This window comes from Leuresthes tenuis, unplaced genomic scaffold, assembly GCF_036924035.1.
Source record: "Leuresthes tenuis unplaced genomic scaffold, fLeuTen1.0.hap1 SCAF_3, whole genome shotgun sequence".
In the NCBI taxonomy this organism is placed as follows: domain Eukaryota; kingdom Metazoa; phylum Chordata; class Actinopteri; order Atheriniformes; family Atherinopsidae; genus Leuresthes; species Leuresthes tenuis.
In genome coordinates, this window is record NW_027325357.1 from 40184282 (window position 1) to 40200669 (window position 16388).

Consider the following 16388-nt stretch of genomic DNA (forward strand, 5'->3'; position numbering starts at 1 on the left):
AATGGATGGATGTGCATAGCATGCCAACGTGCAAAGGTGCAACGTCACGTTAAAGCTCCTTTAGGGCCTTTTCTGATTCCTGAGAGACATTTTGAACATGTTCATGTCAATCTAGTCTGCCCTTTTTCCCCATCCCGAGGTTTTACTCACCTCCTGACCATGGTGGACAGGACCACGCGGTGGCCTGAGGCAGTTCCCCTGTCATCCACAACGTCATCAGAGGTTGCCCGGGCTTTCATCTACTCCTGGGTGTCGCGGTTCGGTGTTCCTTTGGACCTGACATCTGATAGGGGCTTGCAGTTTACTTCTGAGTTGTGGAACACGGTAGCTGGAAGCTTGGGGGTCAAACTTCACCGGACCACTGCATACAACCCACAAGCCAACGGACTGTGCGAGCGGTTTCATCGTACTTTGAAGGCTGCTCTCCGTGCGTTTTAGTTGACAGCAGCTGGGTGGACAGGTTGCCATGGGTTTTGTTAGGCCTGTGCTCCGCTCCTAAGGAGGACCTGCACTCTTCTTCTGCTCAGTTGGTTCTAGGTCAGTCTTTGAGGGTCCCAGGGGAGTTCCTTTCTAGTGTTCCGGGTTTGGGCCCTAGTTTCACAAGGAGGTCTGGGTTACAGAGCGAGGCCAGAGTTTTCTCACCTGTGGCGGCGCACCACTGCCTTCCACAATCATACATTCCCAAGGACCTTATGTCGGCCAAATATGTATTTATCCGCCATAATGCACACCGTTCTCCCCTGCAGTCCCCATATGACAGTCCTTTTCGCGTGCTGGAAGCGGGGCCTAAGTATTTTCTGATCGAGATAGGGACTGGTCAGGACCGAGTTTCGGTGGATCATTTGAAACTCGCTCACGTGTTCCAGGATGACGCAGTTGAGCTGGCTCGCCCAGCCCGCCGCGGCCGCCCTCCCAACCCTATTCCTGATGTTAGGCTTTTACCCTTACCTGTTCCTCCCTCACCTCCAAAATCTATTAGGCTTAGTCGTAGGGGTAGGGAAGTTAGATTGCCTAACAGGTATACTTGAGGTTTTGCAATGTACACTGTTTTGTTGTTTGTTTGTTTTTCTGCTGGTTTATGCATGTTGCAACTTGGGATGTTATTATGTGTGTTCTAGGGGGAGCTGTGTGGCGACACCGATGAATTAGAACGCACACACAAATAACGTTCTATTTCTGGTCTCTATGACAACGGTTGTTGTCATGAAAACGAAATGTATGTTCTGTCAGTTGATGTCAGTTATTGTGAGTTTTATAGTTTTCTTGTAAGTGGAGTAAGGAGATGAATAAATAATAGAGACTTACCGAACCATCGTCTCTTTCTCTTCAAACTCCACAATATACATATATACATATACACATACATATATATATATATATATATATATAATTCGTGTTATAATTTTTTCTGATTGATTAAATGCGCTGACACTTCTTAGCTTCTCCTGCCAGACAGATTACACTGAGTGGTGACTGTACAATATGATTGGCTGTAAACATTAATGAAGCCCTCTCCCATATCTCCCCTGCTTCTCTTGTCTTGTCCTGTCCTGTCTCAACTTCAGTGCCTCTCTCTGCATTGCTTTCAAACTAAATCATGGAATTGATCGGCTGGTCTCTAAACGCATTGACAAAATCATTGCTACAAGAAGCTCGGGTCCAGGGGAACCCGCCTGTCCCGAGGGAACGTTTGCCGCTGGGTACACGAGGGACTCCTGGGAGAAGTGGAGAGTCGTGTGCCTGTCGATTCATTCCGTTGAAGACGTGGAGGAGCTATACATATTCGGAACCATGACAACGGGCTTTCTGCTGATTGGATTAGGCATTGCCCTGGTGTATCGCAAAATTCGGAAGTCGGAGACAGCAGTCACAGGCCCCAAGCTGCCTGGCATGTTTGAATCGGTGGGCAGAGCTATTGGCGCTCAGACTGTGGTCATTAACCGCAATATGGAAAACATCTGAATGGCGTTATGGTGTTTTTCCCCCTTCTTTTCCCTCTTTTCTGTCTTCTCAAACCCCAGCTGGTCGAGGCGGATGTCCACCCTTCCTGAGTCAGGTTCTGCCAGAGGTTTCTTCCTGTTAAAAGGGAGTCGTTCCTTTCCACAGTCGCCACAGGCACGCTCAGGACGGGAGATTGGACTGAAGACAAGTTTCGGTGCAATCTGTTGGTTTCCTTAGCATCCTAGCTAGGATTAGGATATTAATTTTTGAATTGGCTCTATATGAATGAATTGGATTATGATTACAATGAATTGAATTCCAATTGGCTTGAATTGGACTATATTACTTAAGTGCCTTGAGATGACAATTGTTGTAATCTGGCGCTATATAAATAAAATTGAATTGAATTGAATTGAATCTTGGTGAAGCTGGTGGCTTTGCAAAGTCGTATGGATCGTTTTTGTGACCAGAATGAAATCACTGCTGTGAGACGCTCTGAACTACTTCTCCCCCTCCCTTCTTCTTGGACACCTGGGGCCTCATGTACAAAGACTTGCGTGAATTTCCTACTGAAACATGGCGTACGCTCAAACCAAAATGCCCTCCAAAGTACAAAAATATCCGGATGTATCAATGTGTGCGCACGCATGAATCCAAGCACATTTCCTTTGTACATCCCAAGCAACGTGGAATTGAGCGCACATGTCGGAGTACCCGACTCCTCCCTGTCCACGCCCCTACTTAAATATGCAAATCATATTTAAATTAGCCCTGCACCTGCGATTCCTCTCTCTGCACGATCAGAAAATAAAGAATAAGGAATGCGTAAAACGGAAAAAAGAATAAGTTAACAGAAAGTGAGATGGAGGTGCTACTTTCTGAAGTGGAGGCCCGCAAACATGTGCTCTTTGGCACGCTGTCCTACGATATAAGCAGCAAACGTAAGAGGAGTGGGTGGGAGAGCGTGAGCGAGGCCTTTAATGCTGAGGAGTTGAACAGAGAGGCGACACAACTATGGGTAACACTGCTCTCTTAGGGGTGGTGGGAGCACATGTGGGTGACTCTGATTACCCCCCAAGGTAAATACCTACATTTGTGTAACTCACAACAAACGTGTTCATACAGTAATCTAGAACAGAAGTGCGCCGGGAAAAGGTGAGGCTGATTGAGACATTTCACAAGCACGGGGTTATTAACATGTGCACACAGAGACGATCAGGGGCTTGTTAGAAAGATCTTAAGCTGTTGTTCAACCAGCAAAAAAACAGCAAGTTACTAACTTTAACCACCAACTATGATGCTGTGAAGACGGGATAGAAATTTTCTGCGCACATGCTCAATGCACTTCATGGGGAATAATATTAGGACAATTACACGAATAAAGTTACTCACCAAGAAGCCCACCGTCGCGCACAGTGCCAGCTTGTAGTCTGTTCCCACCAATGCTGTTACTCAGAATGTATGAGTCGTGCGTTGAACCAGGCCACCTCGCCACAATGTTAGTTAAGTGCTTTTGCGCATCACAAATGATCTGTACGTTGATGGAATGGAATTGCTTCCTGTTGACATACACAAATTCATCCTGTGATGGCGCTTTTATAGCAATGTGTGTGCAGTCGATAGCTCCGACTACATTAGGAAAACCGCTGTCGCTGCAAATTGTGCTTCAATGTTGGCCTGTTCAGCTGCATTGTGGGAATTTGATATACCTGCTGAGATGCGGATAATCCCGTCCCACATGGCTGGCATGGCTCGGCTCAGGGTCGACTGGCACAGTCCCGATCGGTCGGCCAGCTCCCTTTGAAATGCCCCGGTTGCCAGGAACCCCAACGTGGTCATCACCTGTATGGGAACAGGCAGCGCATGGCTCCTCGCTGTGTTGCGCTCCAACGCCGGCCGCAGCTCTGCGCATAGCTCCAGGAGGATTGCCCTCGGGAACCTAAAACGGCTGATGAGCCACTTGTCCTCATGTTCCAACAAATCATGCCTCTCTCTAAATACACGCTCTCTCCTTATTGCACCATTTGCTATGTCTTCCAACACCGCTAAAGCAGCCATTGTTTTTAATAGTATGCATTGCACCACTTTGCGCATACTTTTATATTCACTCTAACTGTAATTGCAGACACATGGGTGTGTTAATTGTTTATCAGTGATAATTGTTCATGTGTCTCAGATGTGCACATTGCTCATTCTGAGGACAAATTGTGTTTAAATTTATTCGTTATAACAGTTTCCCAACATCACCTGTAAGTGTCGCCAAAGAAACAACCGCTGTAGAAAAGTGCGTACGACAGCCCTGAAATTTGCGTGAGGCACCGCACATTTCCACGGTCATTTTGCTCTTGATACATCTGATCGTTGACGTGAAAAAGTGTGTACGCCACTTTTTTGTGCGTACGTACCCTTTGTACATGAGGCCCCTGGTGATTATTACTCCGACTGGGACCCAATCAAGGACTTCTCCATGGCAACCTGCTGTGGAATCACGATGACATCTTGTGAACTGTAACATTGGTTGAGAGCCAGACATAGCAACTCTCTGGGCTTACCCCCATCCCACGCCTTCGTATGTCTTGCGTTTTTATGTGTGAAACGAGCAAATGTTTGTTTATGTTTTGAGTTTTTCTGTTGGATGGTGACCTATGTTGTTCTTGATGTGCTGAGGTTTTTTTCCCGGCCCCACATTGTACTCCCTATGGAGTATAGTCTGTGGCTGTGTTTTTTTCCCCCTCTCCTCTCCTCTTGTCCCTCTGATTCTGATACATTGTGATTGGCTGTATGTCACACAATATGACTGGCTTTAAGCATTAATGAAGTCCATAGCAACTTGTCATGATTGGCTGTACTCTTGATTGGGAGTACATTGTGATTGGCTGTACGTCACACAATATGATTGGCTGTAAACATTAATGAAGTACATAGCAACTATATTCAAACTACCATAAAACCTGTATTCTACACAGGATCTTGATATAAATGACATAACTGTCTTCAGGAGACGTTTTTGCTATTAAAAGGTTAATTATTTTTTAACACTGTAACTTAAAAATCTATTAAAACAACTGTTTGTTCAATCAAAACAAGTTGCTATGTACTTCAAGGATATTTCAAGGATTCTCAAAAATGGCTTAGAAGATAAAATCTTTATTGAATACTTAAAGAAACAGTGAAACGGTCACATTTAAAAAACACAAAAAAACAAACTAGCCTTCTGAAGAAATACTAAATAATCAATTAAACATATTAATATTTAGGCTACTGCCATTTGTAGAGTCTAACAGAGGCTGTCTATTGTACCCCAGCATTTGAAAAAAAGGTACATATATGTACCTTTTACCACTTGGGTACATATATGTACCTTTTGGACCCTCAAAAAGGTACATATGGGTACCTTAAGGTCCAATAATTAACCCTAGAGGGTACATTAGTGTGAATTGTACCTCCAGAGACAAAAATGGACTCGTACTGTATCCCTATTTCTGAGAGTGTGGTGTAGAGAGATCTGGGGTGCAAGATCGAAAGAGGGTTGAAAGAATACATTTAGTTAAGTCTAGACAGCAAAGGGAGATGGAGAAATTGGTTAAGGAAAGAAGAAAATTAATAAAAAAGCAGTGGAAAAAAGCAACAGAGGAAGAGAGGGAGGGAATTAATGTTTTGCTGGAAGAATTGAGAAGCAGGTTAGCAATACTCAGAAGGGCTGAATATCTTAGGAAAAAGAGAAAGAAGAAAGAATTTGCAACGACTGCGTTTTACAGGGGCCCGTTTAAGTTTGTTAAAGGGGAACTCCGGTATTTTTAAACCTAGACCTTATTTCTGGCATGAAATACGTTTATCTACTCATTGAGAACAGTTTTGTGAAAGTCGGCCTCTTTCGGAAAAGATATTTAGATTCCTCGAGATCCATATAATGGAGTGAACGGGGCTTAGATGATGCAGCCTTTAAATAAGGCATTATCTGTCTTTATTTCACCAATACTTTAAGACAAATGAATGTATGAACACGCACTATTGCACTGTTAGCTCATAGCTGCTGTGTTGTTGTTATTGGTGGCTATATCGGGGGCTTATAGAGGGCTTTCTATACACTCGTCTACTGGGATGACGTCATCGACGCCCGCCGCTGCAGCCCAGCTCATTCACTCCGGTAAGGACGTCCATCGTACTCAAAGTTGTCGTCCACATTGTCAAAATCTGATAAATATCCTGCCATGTTGCACAAAACTATCAGCAGCAAACTCTGTGTGAAGTTAGCAGACTGTCACAGAGCATGGAGTGAATGAGCTGGGCTGCAGCGGCGGGCGTCGATGATGTCATCCCAGTAGACAAGTCTGTAGAAAGCCCTCTATAACCCGAAAAAAAAGAAATGCACAAAGCTCTATGAAATTAAAATAATGGCGCTAACAGTGATGTTTGTATGGATACCTGCTTATGTAAGAGTTAAAGTAAACAAAATGACAAACATGCAAAGGAAACCACAAATATTAGGCACAATGACATATCAGTACTTTAAGGCAGTAGCAAGGCAGAGAATGAATCTGCAATTAATCTTAAAATCAGAGATAGGTGGGCAAACAGTGGGAAGAAAGATGGTTGTCTAAAATGAAATTCAAAGGAAGCACAGGTGGGGAGACACATTAAAATCCAGGTTATGTTTTCTTTATATATAGAACATTTTCATTATGTACTGTAGGCTATTGTAACAATGATGAGAGACGGGCAGTTGTATAGTATTCATGAAATTAAATTACACCTTGATTTAAGGGATTTGTTTAAAATAAATTATCTTTTGTAAGGTTTAATGAATCTGTAGTCGGATTAACGATTCCCACTCCATTCCCTTTGGTGGCAGTAATGCACCAAGACGTTGCTTTCTAACCACCATTAAGTAAGAAGAGACAAAAAAGACGACGAAGAAGAAGAGATGACCCTGGAGAGGAACATGGCAGTCTCTCAGTATCTCAGTAAAGCTGAATTAATAAGACAAGGGGCAGAAGCCCGGTTGTACCGTGCTGATTTTCTAGGAAAGCCGGCGATAGTCAAAGTAAGATTTCCGAGACGCTTCAGACACCCAGAGATGGACGAAAAACTGACACATCGTAGAACGATACAGGAGGTTCGGTCTATACTACGCTGCCGGAGAGCAGGCAAGTCTCACTATTGTAATATCGAACAGCTTCCCTGGGGAGATCCACTCCCGCCCGACGGCGAAAGAGTCGCGCTTTCGCTTATAATTTGACCGGACGTGGTGTGCTCCTGTCACAAAGTGACAACAGAAGGCGTGAGTCCAATTTAGATTTAGAGTTGTAGAAATTTAATACGGCTTTCATGGCTGCTAAGAGTCTAGAAAAACAAATGATGCCATACTTTTATGTTGACCCCCACCCGTTTTTTTGTAATATTAAAATGTGATGTTTAAAATACAGTCATAGTTGTGTAAAAGTGTTACTTAATCACACAAATAATCATGACTAAATCCGACCTTGAATCGTATTTAACAGATTTCCTTCAGCTTGAGTTCTAAGAAATAGAAATTAAGAGTCAATGTTTATAAATTGTGTGGTAACTGCACTCAAATATTTTTTTTAAAAAGAGATTTACTTTATGTTCTGGTCAGTAGATCTATTATAGCAGTGGAAACACATCCTGATAGCTGTAAATCAGGATGTTACAGTTTTAGTAAAGGTTACAGTTTTCTTATAAAAAATAGTTTTACCACAAGAATTCACATCAAGCAAAAAGACGTGTTAAACAAAAGGAGACATTTTGATAGATCTCGATATAAGCTGATTGAAAGGGGAGAAGTTCTCCGGACACTGTACAGCTCAAATGCTTTATACAGTTTAGTTTTACTCATTTGACTGAGATGACGTGGGAAAAAAACGTACTTGGGTCAAAGACGCGGCATGTCAATTCTGGTGTCCGAACCATATTTATAATATTAAAAAGACATAGAATTTTTAAAACACTACAGTTTATTACTCAATTCTCCCCACTTTACTTATTTACATGAGCATTTACTTTAAGAAATTAAAATTTAAGGAGCTGTTTATCTCAAAAGTACAAAACTGTCCTTCCTGGATAACGTCCGGGCTTAAAATGTATGCACAAAAATATGCTAAAAATGTCAAAAATCCTAATTAAAGCATCAATTATGTACTGGGCATAATTGTGTTGATGTCTGTAATGACACCTTCAAATATAGTAACAACTCTAAGATTATTTACATTTTTATTCAAGAAATACTTTTGTCCCTGCTTTTGGAGTCCCAAATGTCCTTCCTGGGTAACACACATAAAGTGGCTACATATGCCCATATTTGGACATGGACTGTCATATTGCAAGGTGTTGCATCAGCCAACAGACCCTGAAGGACCCCCAAGACAGAGCAAAAGGTCAATAGGTCTCTCTTAAAATGTTGATATTTTACCTTTTCGGTCGGTCGTACATGACGTGCACAAAGTCTTTCTGGATAACGCTAGTAAAACATCTATAATTTTTTTACTTTTTAAAATCATCTATTTCATGTCAAATATGACATTGATGTGTTGAAGATTAAGCTAATATTTTATTCAGTAGACCCAGTTAGTGCCTGATTATAAAGGAAATTGAGTTTTTTTGTCCTTCATGGATAACAAAGATATTCTGTTACCCAGGACATGTCCTCTGTTATCCAGAATGGACATGTTTTTCAATTCAGATTTTTATCACTATCTGTAGCTTATTAGGCATTGATTTGATGTTGTAATGTTATATTAAACGATTAATGAGGAAATATTATGTATATTTTAACTTTTATGACATTTTTTGTTATCTTTTTCAATGGTAACACCACAGGATATTTTCCGTTTCCTGTCTGTCTCAACTATGCTATCTAATAAATATCTTATATATATATATATATATATATATATATATATATATATATATACATCTACATATACTGAGCTAATCTTTATGTTTTTCTAATAAAGTTTTAGTATAGCTTTTGATGTTTGAGGGTCAGTTTCGTCCTTGCAGATGCCACTGTCTAATAAAGAAAGGCAGAGACTTTTCAGGGCCAGGAAGAATGCTGACCCACAAGCTAGGGCTGAGTATCTTGAGAAAAAGAGAGAAAAGTATTGTGATTTAGTAATGAAGAGATTATGCAGATCAGTTAAAAATGATAATACGTTAGTTAAGCAATGTGATGTGATGTTTATGGTAGGGCATATTTCTTCTGGAGCATCGGCATCTTGGTAATTAATCAAACCTGTACACCATGTAATTTGTTTTATTTCTAGGTACTACAAAGATAAATCCAAATCTCAGCCCAAAATACCTATTCAGCTGATGACTCCTGCTGCTGCAAAAAAGAAAAGAGAACAATGGAGGAGTAATAAGAAGAGGGTTAGGGTTAGACTGAGACAGTCAAATAATTCAACCCAAATTTCATATTGTATTACAGTATTGTGTTTTTTGAGTTGAGGATACAATAACAACCCTTTTACTTACACTGTAAAAAAAATAAGACATTTTCCATCTTTTTTCTCTTTTTGGCACTAAATATTGTGTGACAAACAGGAACGAATGAAGCCATTTCACTATAAATGTCCAAATATATTACATAATTCTGATAAAAATGGGGTTTTCTGAGAAGTAATTATTAGTTGAGCTTTAACTGTAATTATACAAAAACCTTTGAATACCAACAATGATAGAAATTTTAATTAATTTTGAAAACCATTTACGTTACCCAGGAAGGACATTTTCCATGGGAGAAATCATATAATTCACTGAAAAATGTTTATTGCACTCTTAAAACAAATTCCTGTTGTTGAGTGATATACAAAACACCCTAATAATGATAGAAAGTGACTTAATGGGTATTTTTAGCCAATTAATTTTTTTCCATTTGTAAAATCCTTATTCGTCTTTGACCCACTTACGTGCTGTACCTAGGGATGTCCCATCAGGTTTTTTTGGCCCCAATCCAATTCGGAGTCATCTGATTTTGAGTATCTGCCGATACCAAGTCCCGATCCGATACTTTCGTAACACATTAAAAAAAAATGCACAAATGCAACATAAACAAGTTGTCCCCAGTTTTAATTTGATTTTATTATTTAACACTTTAACAGTGCACTTTTCTTTGAGGTAACTTGAATAAGAAATAATAGTGCAAAATTTGAATGAAATAAAAATAGCAGCTTAACTTAAAATACCCAGCAGGCATGTAAACAAATAAGCAAAGTGCTTATTAAATGAAAGTGCAACAGTGTCATAAAGTAAGGCCAGTAATGTGCTTTCAGAACTGCACTCTTAATTCTCTTCTGGCTTGAATAATAAAATTAGTTTTTCTTGATGAAAACTAACATCTCTACCTGTTCCTATTCTCATCAAAGATATTTGACAGAACTAAAGAGCCTTTCACTCTCTACACAGCTGCAAGGGGCACAGAGATACTGGACTGCAAGTGCAGCCATAGCAGGGAACTGAGTACCACATTCTTTCCAGTTGTGTAGTGGGTCATCTCTTTTAGGGATGGTTTGTTCGGAGAAGTAGGTGCAGACCTGCACTTCTGCTGAGGTCCTGACGGTCACAGCTTCGCGCTCTGTCCCTTGCAGCTGGGTTGGCACAGGTACACAGTGGCTAACGTCACTCCCATGAGCCAACAAACACGAAGAGATTTTTTCAACCTGTTCGTGTTGATAAACACGAAATGAATGAAAGACACCCCGGGCGACGCAGACAATAACATAAATTAAGTTAACGAGGACCCACCAACACCGACCAAAAACACGACAAAAGTGAAAGCTAAAACGTAGAGCTACAACACCGAGTAGGCGCAGGAGTTCGCCTGGCTCAGGCCCGGAGTGGCTAATTGGGAGGATCGGGACAAATTACCAGTGGGCTGGTCTGATGTTAGGGTCGCAAGGGCCGCTGTTCTCCTTTTTTTCTTTTGAGCCGGTGTTCAGTCATGGCAGTGGGTGGACTACGTGCTGCGACCGCTGTCCCTGGGCTGCCTTTTGTTTGCTTTTTGCAGACGCACCCTGACGTAACACTCTCAGTGCACTCGGTCAGTGGTGTCAGAGAAGCAGACAAAAAGGTCTCCAATATGTGTTTGAAAGATACGTTCACCAGATGAAATGTTGGCGAAGTTCAAACGAAGAGGAACTCAAAGTAGAGGGAGGGATTAAGCTGTTCGTGCTGTCTTCCACACTGCTTTATACACACCCGGCATCTTTCTTGTTGCATGTTGGGATTGGAAGGGAAAAATTCAACACCACCCTTCAAACTTCTTGGACATGGACTGTGGGACTTCCAAGTCCCATATGCACACCGCTTCGGCATATTGCTTTCTGCAGAAAGCTTGACTGGCCTTTTGTGCATAGTTACGGTTTGTAACATAGGATTTGATAGAAGCTGATTGTGGGAGGGGCTTAGCGAAGGGTCAAGTGTGTCATCACACATTCCCAATTGATCTTATAATTTCTAAAACATTCAAATTATTTTATTATCATACTACATTTCAAAACCACATTCATTCCAATATTTTTAAAAAAATTGTTCCAAAAAAAACAAAACAACAACTCTGGCAAGGGTAAGGGCCCCTATTGGCTCTGGGGTCCTGGGCACACACCCACTTTGCCCATGCGGTAACCCGTCTATGTATGCGCCTTACACCAATTAGGCCTACATGTATGATATGACGCTGGTATGAAGAGAATACTTGAGAGACTTAATAAAAATCTAAAGTGGGCTGGTATGAAAATCAAACCGTCCTAGAAAATGAAAATCAGCAGTCCTAGAAACCAGTTTTATATGTGCGTCAAATGATAAATTCTGGTCAAATATAACTCCAAGGTTCCTCACTGTAGAACTAGAAGCCAAGGAAATACCATCTAGAGTAACTATATAACTAGACAATTTCTCCCTGAAGCGCTCAGGTCCAAAGAGAACAACTTCAGTTTTGTCTGAATTTAAAAGCAGACAGTTCTGATATCCCTAACTTTTTGTGATTATTGTATATGTATATATATATATATATATATATATTTTAATTAGACTTGTCTTCTCCACAGGCATATCTGCCCCTGTAGTCTACTTTGTGGACTACACCTCTCACTGTATCTTCCTGGAAGAAATTGTGGGTTCCTTGACTGTGCGAGACCACATTGCATCGAGTTCACAGTCCTTTTCGAAGCAGGACCTGCAGTGGCTGGCTGAGCGAGTGGGCCAGATCTTGGCCAAAATGCACGATGAGGATATCATCCATGGAGACCTGACCACCTCGAACATGCTGCTGAAATGCGGCCCGGCGGACACAGAGTCTGAACTGTTCCTAATCGATTTCGGCCTGAGTTACATTTCGGCATTGCCAGAGGATAAGGGGGTTGACTTATTCGTTCTAGAGAAGGCTTTCCTCAGTACTCACCCGAACACAGAGTTGTTGTTTGAGAAGCTGCTGAAGAGCTATACTACATCATCAAAGAAATCATCAGCAGTCATTAAAAAACTTGATGAGGTTCGACTGAGAGGGAGGAAGAGGTCCATGGTGGGGTGACTATCTATGCTGTATATATGGATACTACTGTTTACATGGATTTTTGTTTCTGACAACTTGCTTAAAAGCTGTTATTAGTACAAATAAAAAGTTAAGATCATTTAAAATGTTATTTATGACTGATATTTTTTCTTACTTTTATAGGCTGATGTGAAGGAGAATATAAAATGTAAAGTTATCAGTTCTTTCTTTTTTTTACAATTTTAAGGAGTACAATGTAACAATTCAATTCAGTTTTATTTATATAGCACCAAATGAAGACAAATGTCATCACAAGGCACTTCAATAACACAGTCCAATTCAAGCCAATTTGAGTTTGATTCATTGTAATCATAATCTAATGAATTAAATTCAAAATGAGTCCATTTCATACATACAGAGCCAATTCAAAAACAATATCCTAGCTAAGGAAACCAACAGATTGCACCAAAACTTCTCTTTGGTCCAATCTCATGTCCTGAGCCTGAGGGACTGTGGAAAGGAACGACTCCCTTTTAACAGGAAGAAACCTCTGGCAGAACCAGACTCAGGAAGGGTGGCCATCCGCCTCGACCAGCTGGGGTTTGAGGAGATAGAAAAGAGAGGACATCAAACACCATTCAAAGGATATCTGTTGAGACAGGGAAATGTCAATAGTTAATGACAATAATAATGCCAATTAAACAGGAGGAAAAAGAGCACAGTGAGGAAATGTGTAGCATAAGAGCTCCCCCAGCAGTCTCGTCCTATAGGAGCTTCACTATGAGATGTTTCAGGCTCATCCGAGTCATCTCTAACTATAAGCTTTATCAAAAAGGAAAGTTTTAAGCCTAATCTTAAAGGTAGAGAGGGTGTCTGCTTCCCTGATATATACTGGCAGCTTATTCCACAAGAGAGGGGCCTGATAACTCTATTCTGAATTTAACAGGGAGCCAATGAAGAGAAGCTAAAACTGGAGAAACATGATCTCTCCTGTTAGTTCTCATCAGAACTCTGGCTGCAGCATTTTGGATCAGCTGGAGGCTTTTCAGAGAATATGTGGGACAGCCCAAGAATAAGGAATTACAGTAGTCCAATCTTGAAGTAACAAATGCATGAACTAGTTTCTCTGCATCACCCTGAGACAGGATGTTCCTGATTTTAGCAATATTACGAAGGTGAAAGAAGGCAGTCCTAGAAACCAGTTTTATATGTGCGTCAGATGATAAATTCTGGTCAAAAATAACTCCAATGTTCCTCACTGTAGTACGAGAAGCCAAGGGTAATTATATAGAGTAATTCCACTGTTCAAAAAAATAAAGGGAACACCAGGAGGGTAACACCTAAACAGCACAATGTAACTCCAAGTCAATCACACTTCTGTAAAATCAGTTAGGAAGCAGCACTGATTTTGAATCAATTTCATCTGCTGTTGTGCAAATGGAACAGACTACAGGTGGGAATGAGAGGCAATTAGCAAGACAACCCCTATAAAGGAGGGGTTCTGCAGGTGGCGACCACAGACCATTTCTCTGTTCTCATCCTTTCTGACTGATGTCTTGCGTCTCCAGGAGACATGGAGGGGGCTGTAGGAGAGCAACAACGCAGCAGCGGGACCGCTACCTCCTCCTTTGTGCATGGTCCCACAGGACTTCCTATCTCTATGGTCAGCCTGTGTTAAGAGAGTGGGGGTGGTTCCTTGTGATGCATCATCTTTAGTTTTGTTTATCTTTGCTTCATACCACAGAATTGTGATTACTATAATAAGAGCAATGACTAACAATACACAGCTGGTTCCTCTTAACCCACAAAATCCTGGTAATTTAAATGGATGCCACAGCCCTTGCCTGTCCATTTTTCCTGTCTTATTTTAGCCACACCCTATGTTCTCGTTTTAGCCACTGTTTTCTTCACAGAGTTGGAGACTCTTTTGTAGTCAGACTTATGCCTCAGAGAACAGTAGTGGGTGACTAATCTTTCCCTTTTTCAGGCAGGTTCCTTGCCTTTCTCCCAAACATAAAAAAAGGTGAGAATTTTGTGGTTATTAGCCGCTTGGTCCTCAGTCCAAATATGACTGCGTCCAAATGTTGATCCCACTCCTCCAGCCTCTCCTGTACCAATTTGGACAGTGCCCTAGAAAGAAAAACATGACAGAACAATTCTTATTATGTTTTAAATGTTTTTTGGTTTGACAACAAATAAATAGAAAAAATATTAAATATTTAAAAAGATCAAATATTTAAAAATATAAGTATTTCAAGTGATACCTCTGGATTGTCCCATTCATCCACCAGTCCATTTGTCTGAGGATGATAGGGTGAGCAGAGGCTTATTTTAATACCAAGCATTTAGCATACCTTTTGATTGATCTGGATTGAAATGAAATGAAGACAGCAAATTAAAAATTTGACTGAGATAGCCTATGCAGTGTTAAAATGGTGACTACCAAAAATAAGTATATGATACATGTTATATATATAAATTAATGTATTTTTGTGGTTATTCATACATACTTCATTGACAAACTCCCAGCCTTGATCAGTTAAAATCCTCTTTGGGGCTTCAAAATGGTAAAAAAAAAAACTTCCTCTGCAGTTTTTTATTTAATGGCATATGCCTGGGGCCACTTAGTCAGGTAATCAATGATTACACATATGTAATTGTTTCCTGATGGAGTTACTAACCATTACTTTTCACTACTGGTAAACTGTAAAAAAGGGCCAGTCCCTCCATGAAAATACTTTTTGTTCGCCCAATGTTAAGCCCATTTTGTATTGTAATGATCCTTTAAAAGAATTTCAAGTTGTCCTGTGAGCTCAGATCTTAACATCATGAAGCTTATGAATGAGATCAAATCACATTTAGGCAGAAATCACCATTGAGTAACTGTATTTGGCTTTTAATCAATTTTTGGCAGGTGAAAAAGCCTCTTTTGTGTTGTAATGGTCCTTTAAAATAATTTCAAGTTGTCCTGTGAGCTCAGATCTTTATATTAAGAAGCTTATGAATGAGATCAAGTCATATTTAGGCAGAATAAACCTTTCACTAACTGTATTTAGCCTTCAATAAATTTTTGGCAGTTGAAAATGCACATTTTCGGTTGTAATGATCGTTTAAAAGAATTTCAAGTTGCCCTGTGTCAATCGGGAATGGTGTGCTATTACTTTTCTCTCTCATTACTCGAAAGGAATTCCGGAAAATTGGGAAAAACTGGTAAAATTTCCAATGGAAAAATGCATTGAAAAGGCCTTGGAGGCCTCCTAACTCAGCCTTACGGCATCACAGACACATCATTCTAAGTTTATGTGACAGGAAAGACTTGTTGATAGCTTATACAGCTTTGACACCTACGGCAGTTTACGTTTTAGGTGTCCAGAGGACCTCGTCTCATGCCTCTCACCCTCTAACTCCCACTGTAAAATGATTTTAAAAAACGTTCTCATGTAAATGCCTCTCACGTCCAAAATTTCTGCCTGATCTAGACTAATTTTACATCAAAACTTAGTTATTTTAGTCCTCTTTCACCCAAAGTCACTCTCATTGAGCTTGGCCTCACAGATTTTTCACAAATCACCTCCAAGTGCAGAGAGTCACACTCCAGCTCCCATACTTTTCCATTATAAACAGGCCGAGCAATGAAATCAGTGTGAAAACTCATTTTAAAACTGCCATAAAAAAACGAGCCACACACAGGAGCAGAATAAAAATGACACCGCTGGCTTCCCCCATCCCTTCTGGCGCTCACGGTTAAAAAATGATTCAGATACGACTTCTACTTTTTGAACAGCGACCGTTTGTTCCAGACTTGTGCTTCATAATTAAACCCCATGATTTTAAGGGGACAAAGTGAGTGCAGTTTTGTCAGTTGGCACGAGCAGCTATTGCCCACAGCAACTAATGATGAGGCCAGACCCAAGATGGCTGCCCTGTTCTAATACAGCTG

The 16388-nt window shown here is 40.6% G+C and overlaps 1 protein-coding gene across 1 annotated transcript; it reads left to right on the forward strand.

The window, feature by feature from the left end:
- Positions 1-6853: 6853 nt before the first annotated feature.
- Positions 6854-12594, forward strand: tp53rk (TP53 regulating kinase). Its single transcript, XM_072383221.1, has 2 exons — positions 6854-7088; positions 12006-12594. The coding sequence occupies exons 1-2, from the start codon at positions 6866-6868 to the stop codon at positions 12485-12487; spliced, it is 705 nt and encodes a 234-aa protein (XP_072239322.1). The 5' UTR covers positions 6854-6865; the 3' UTR covers positions 12488-12594.
- The last annotated feature ends 3794 nt before the right edge of the window (positions 12595-16388 follow it).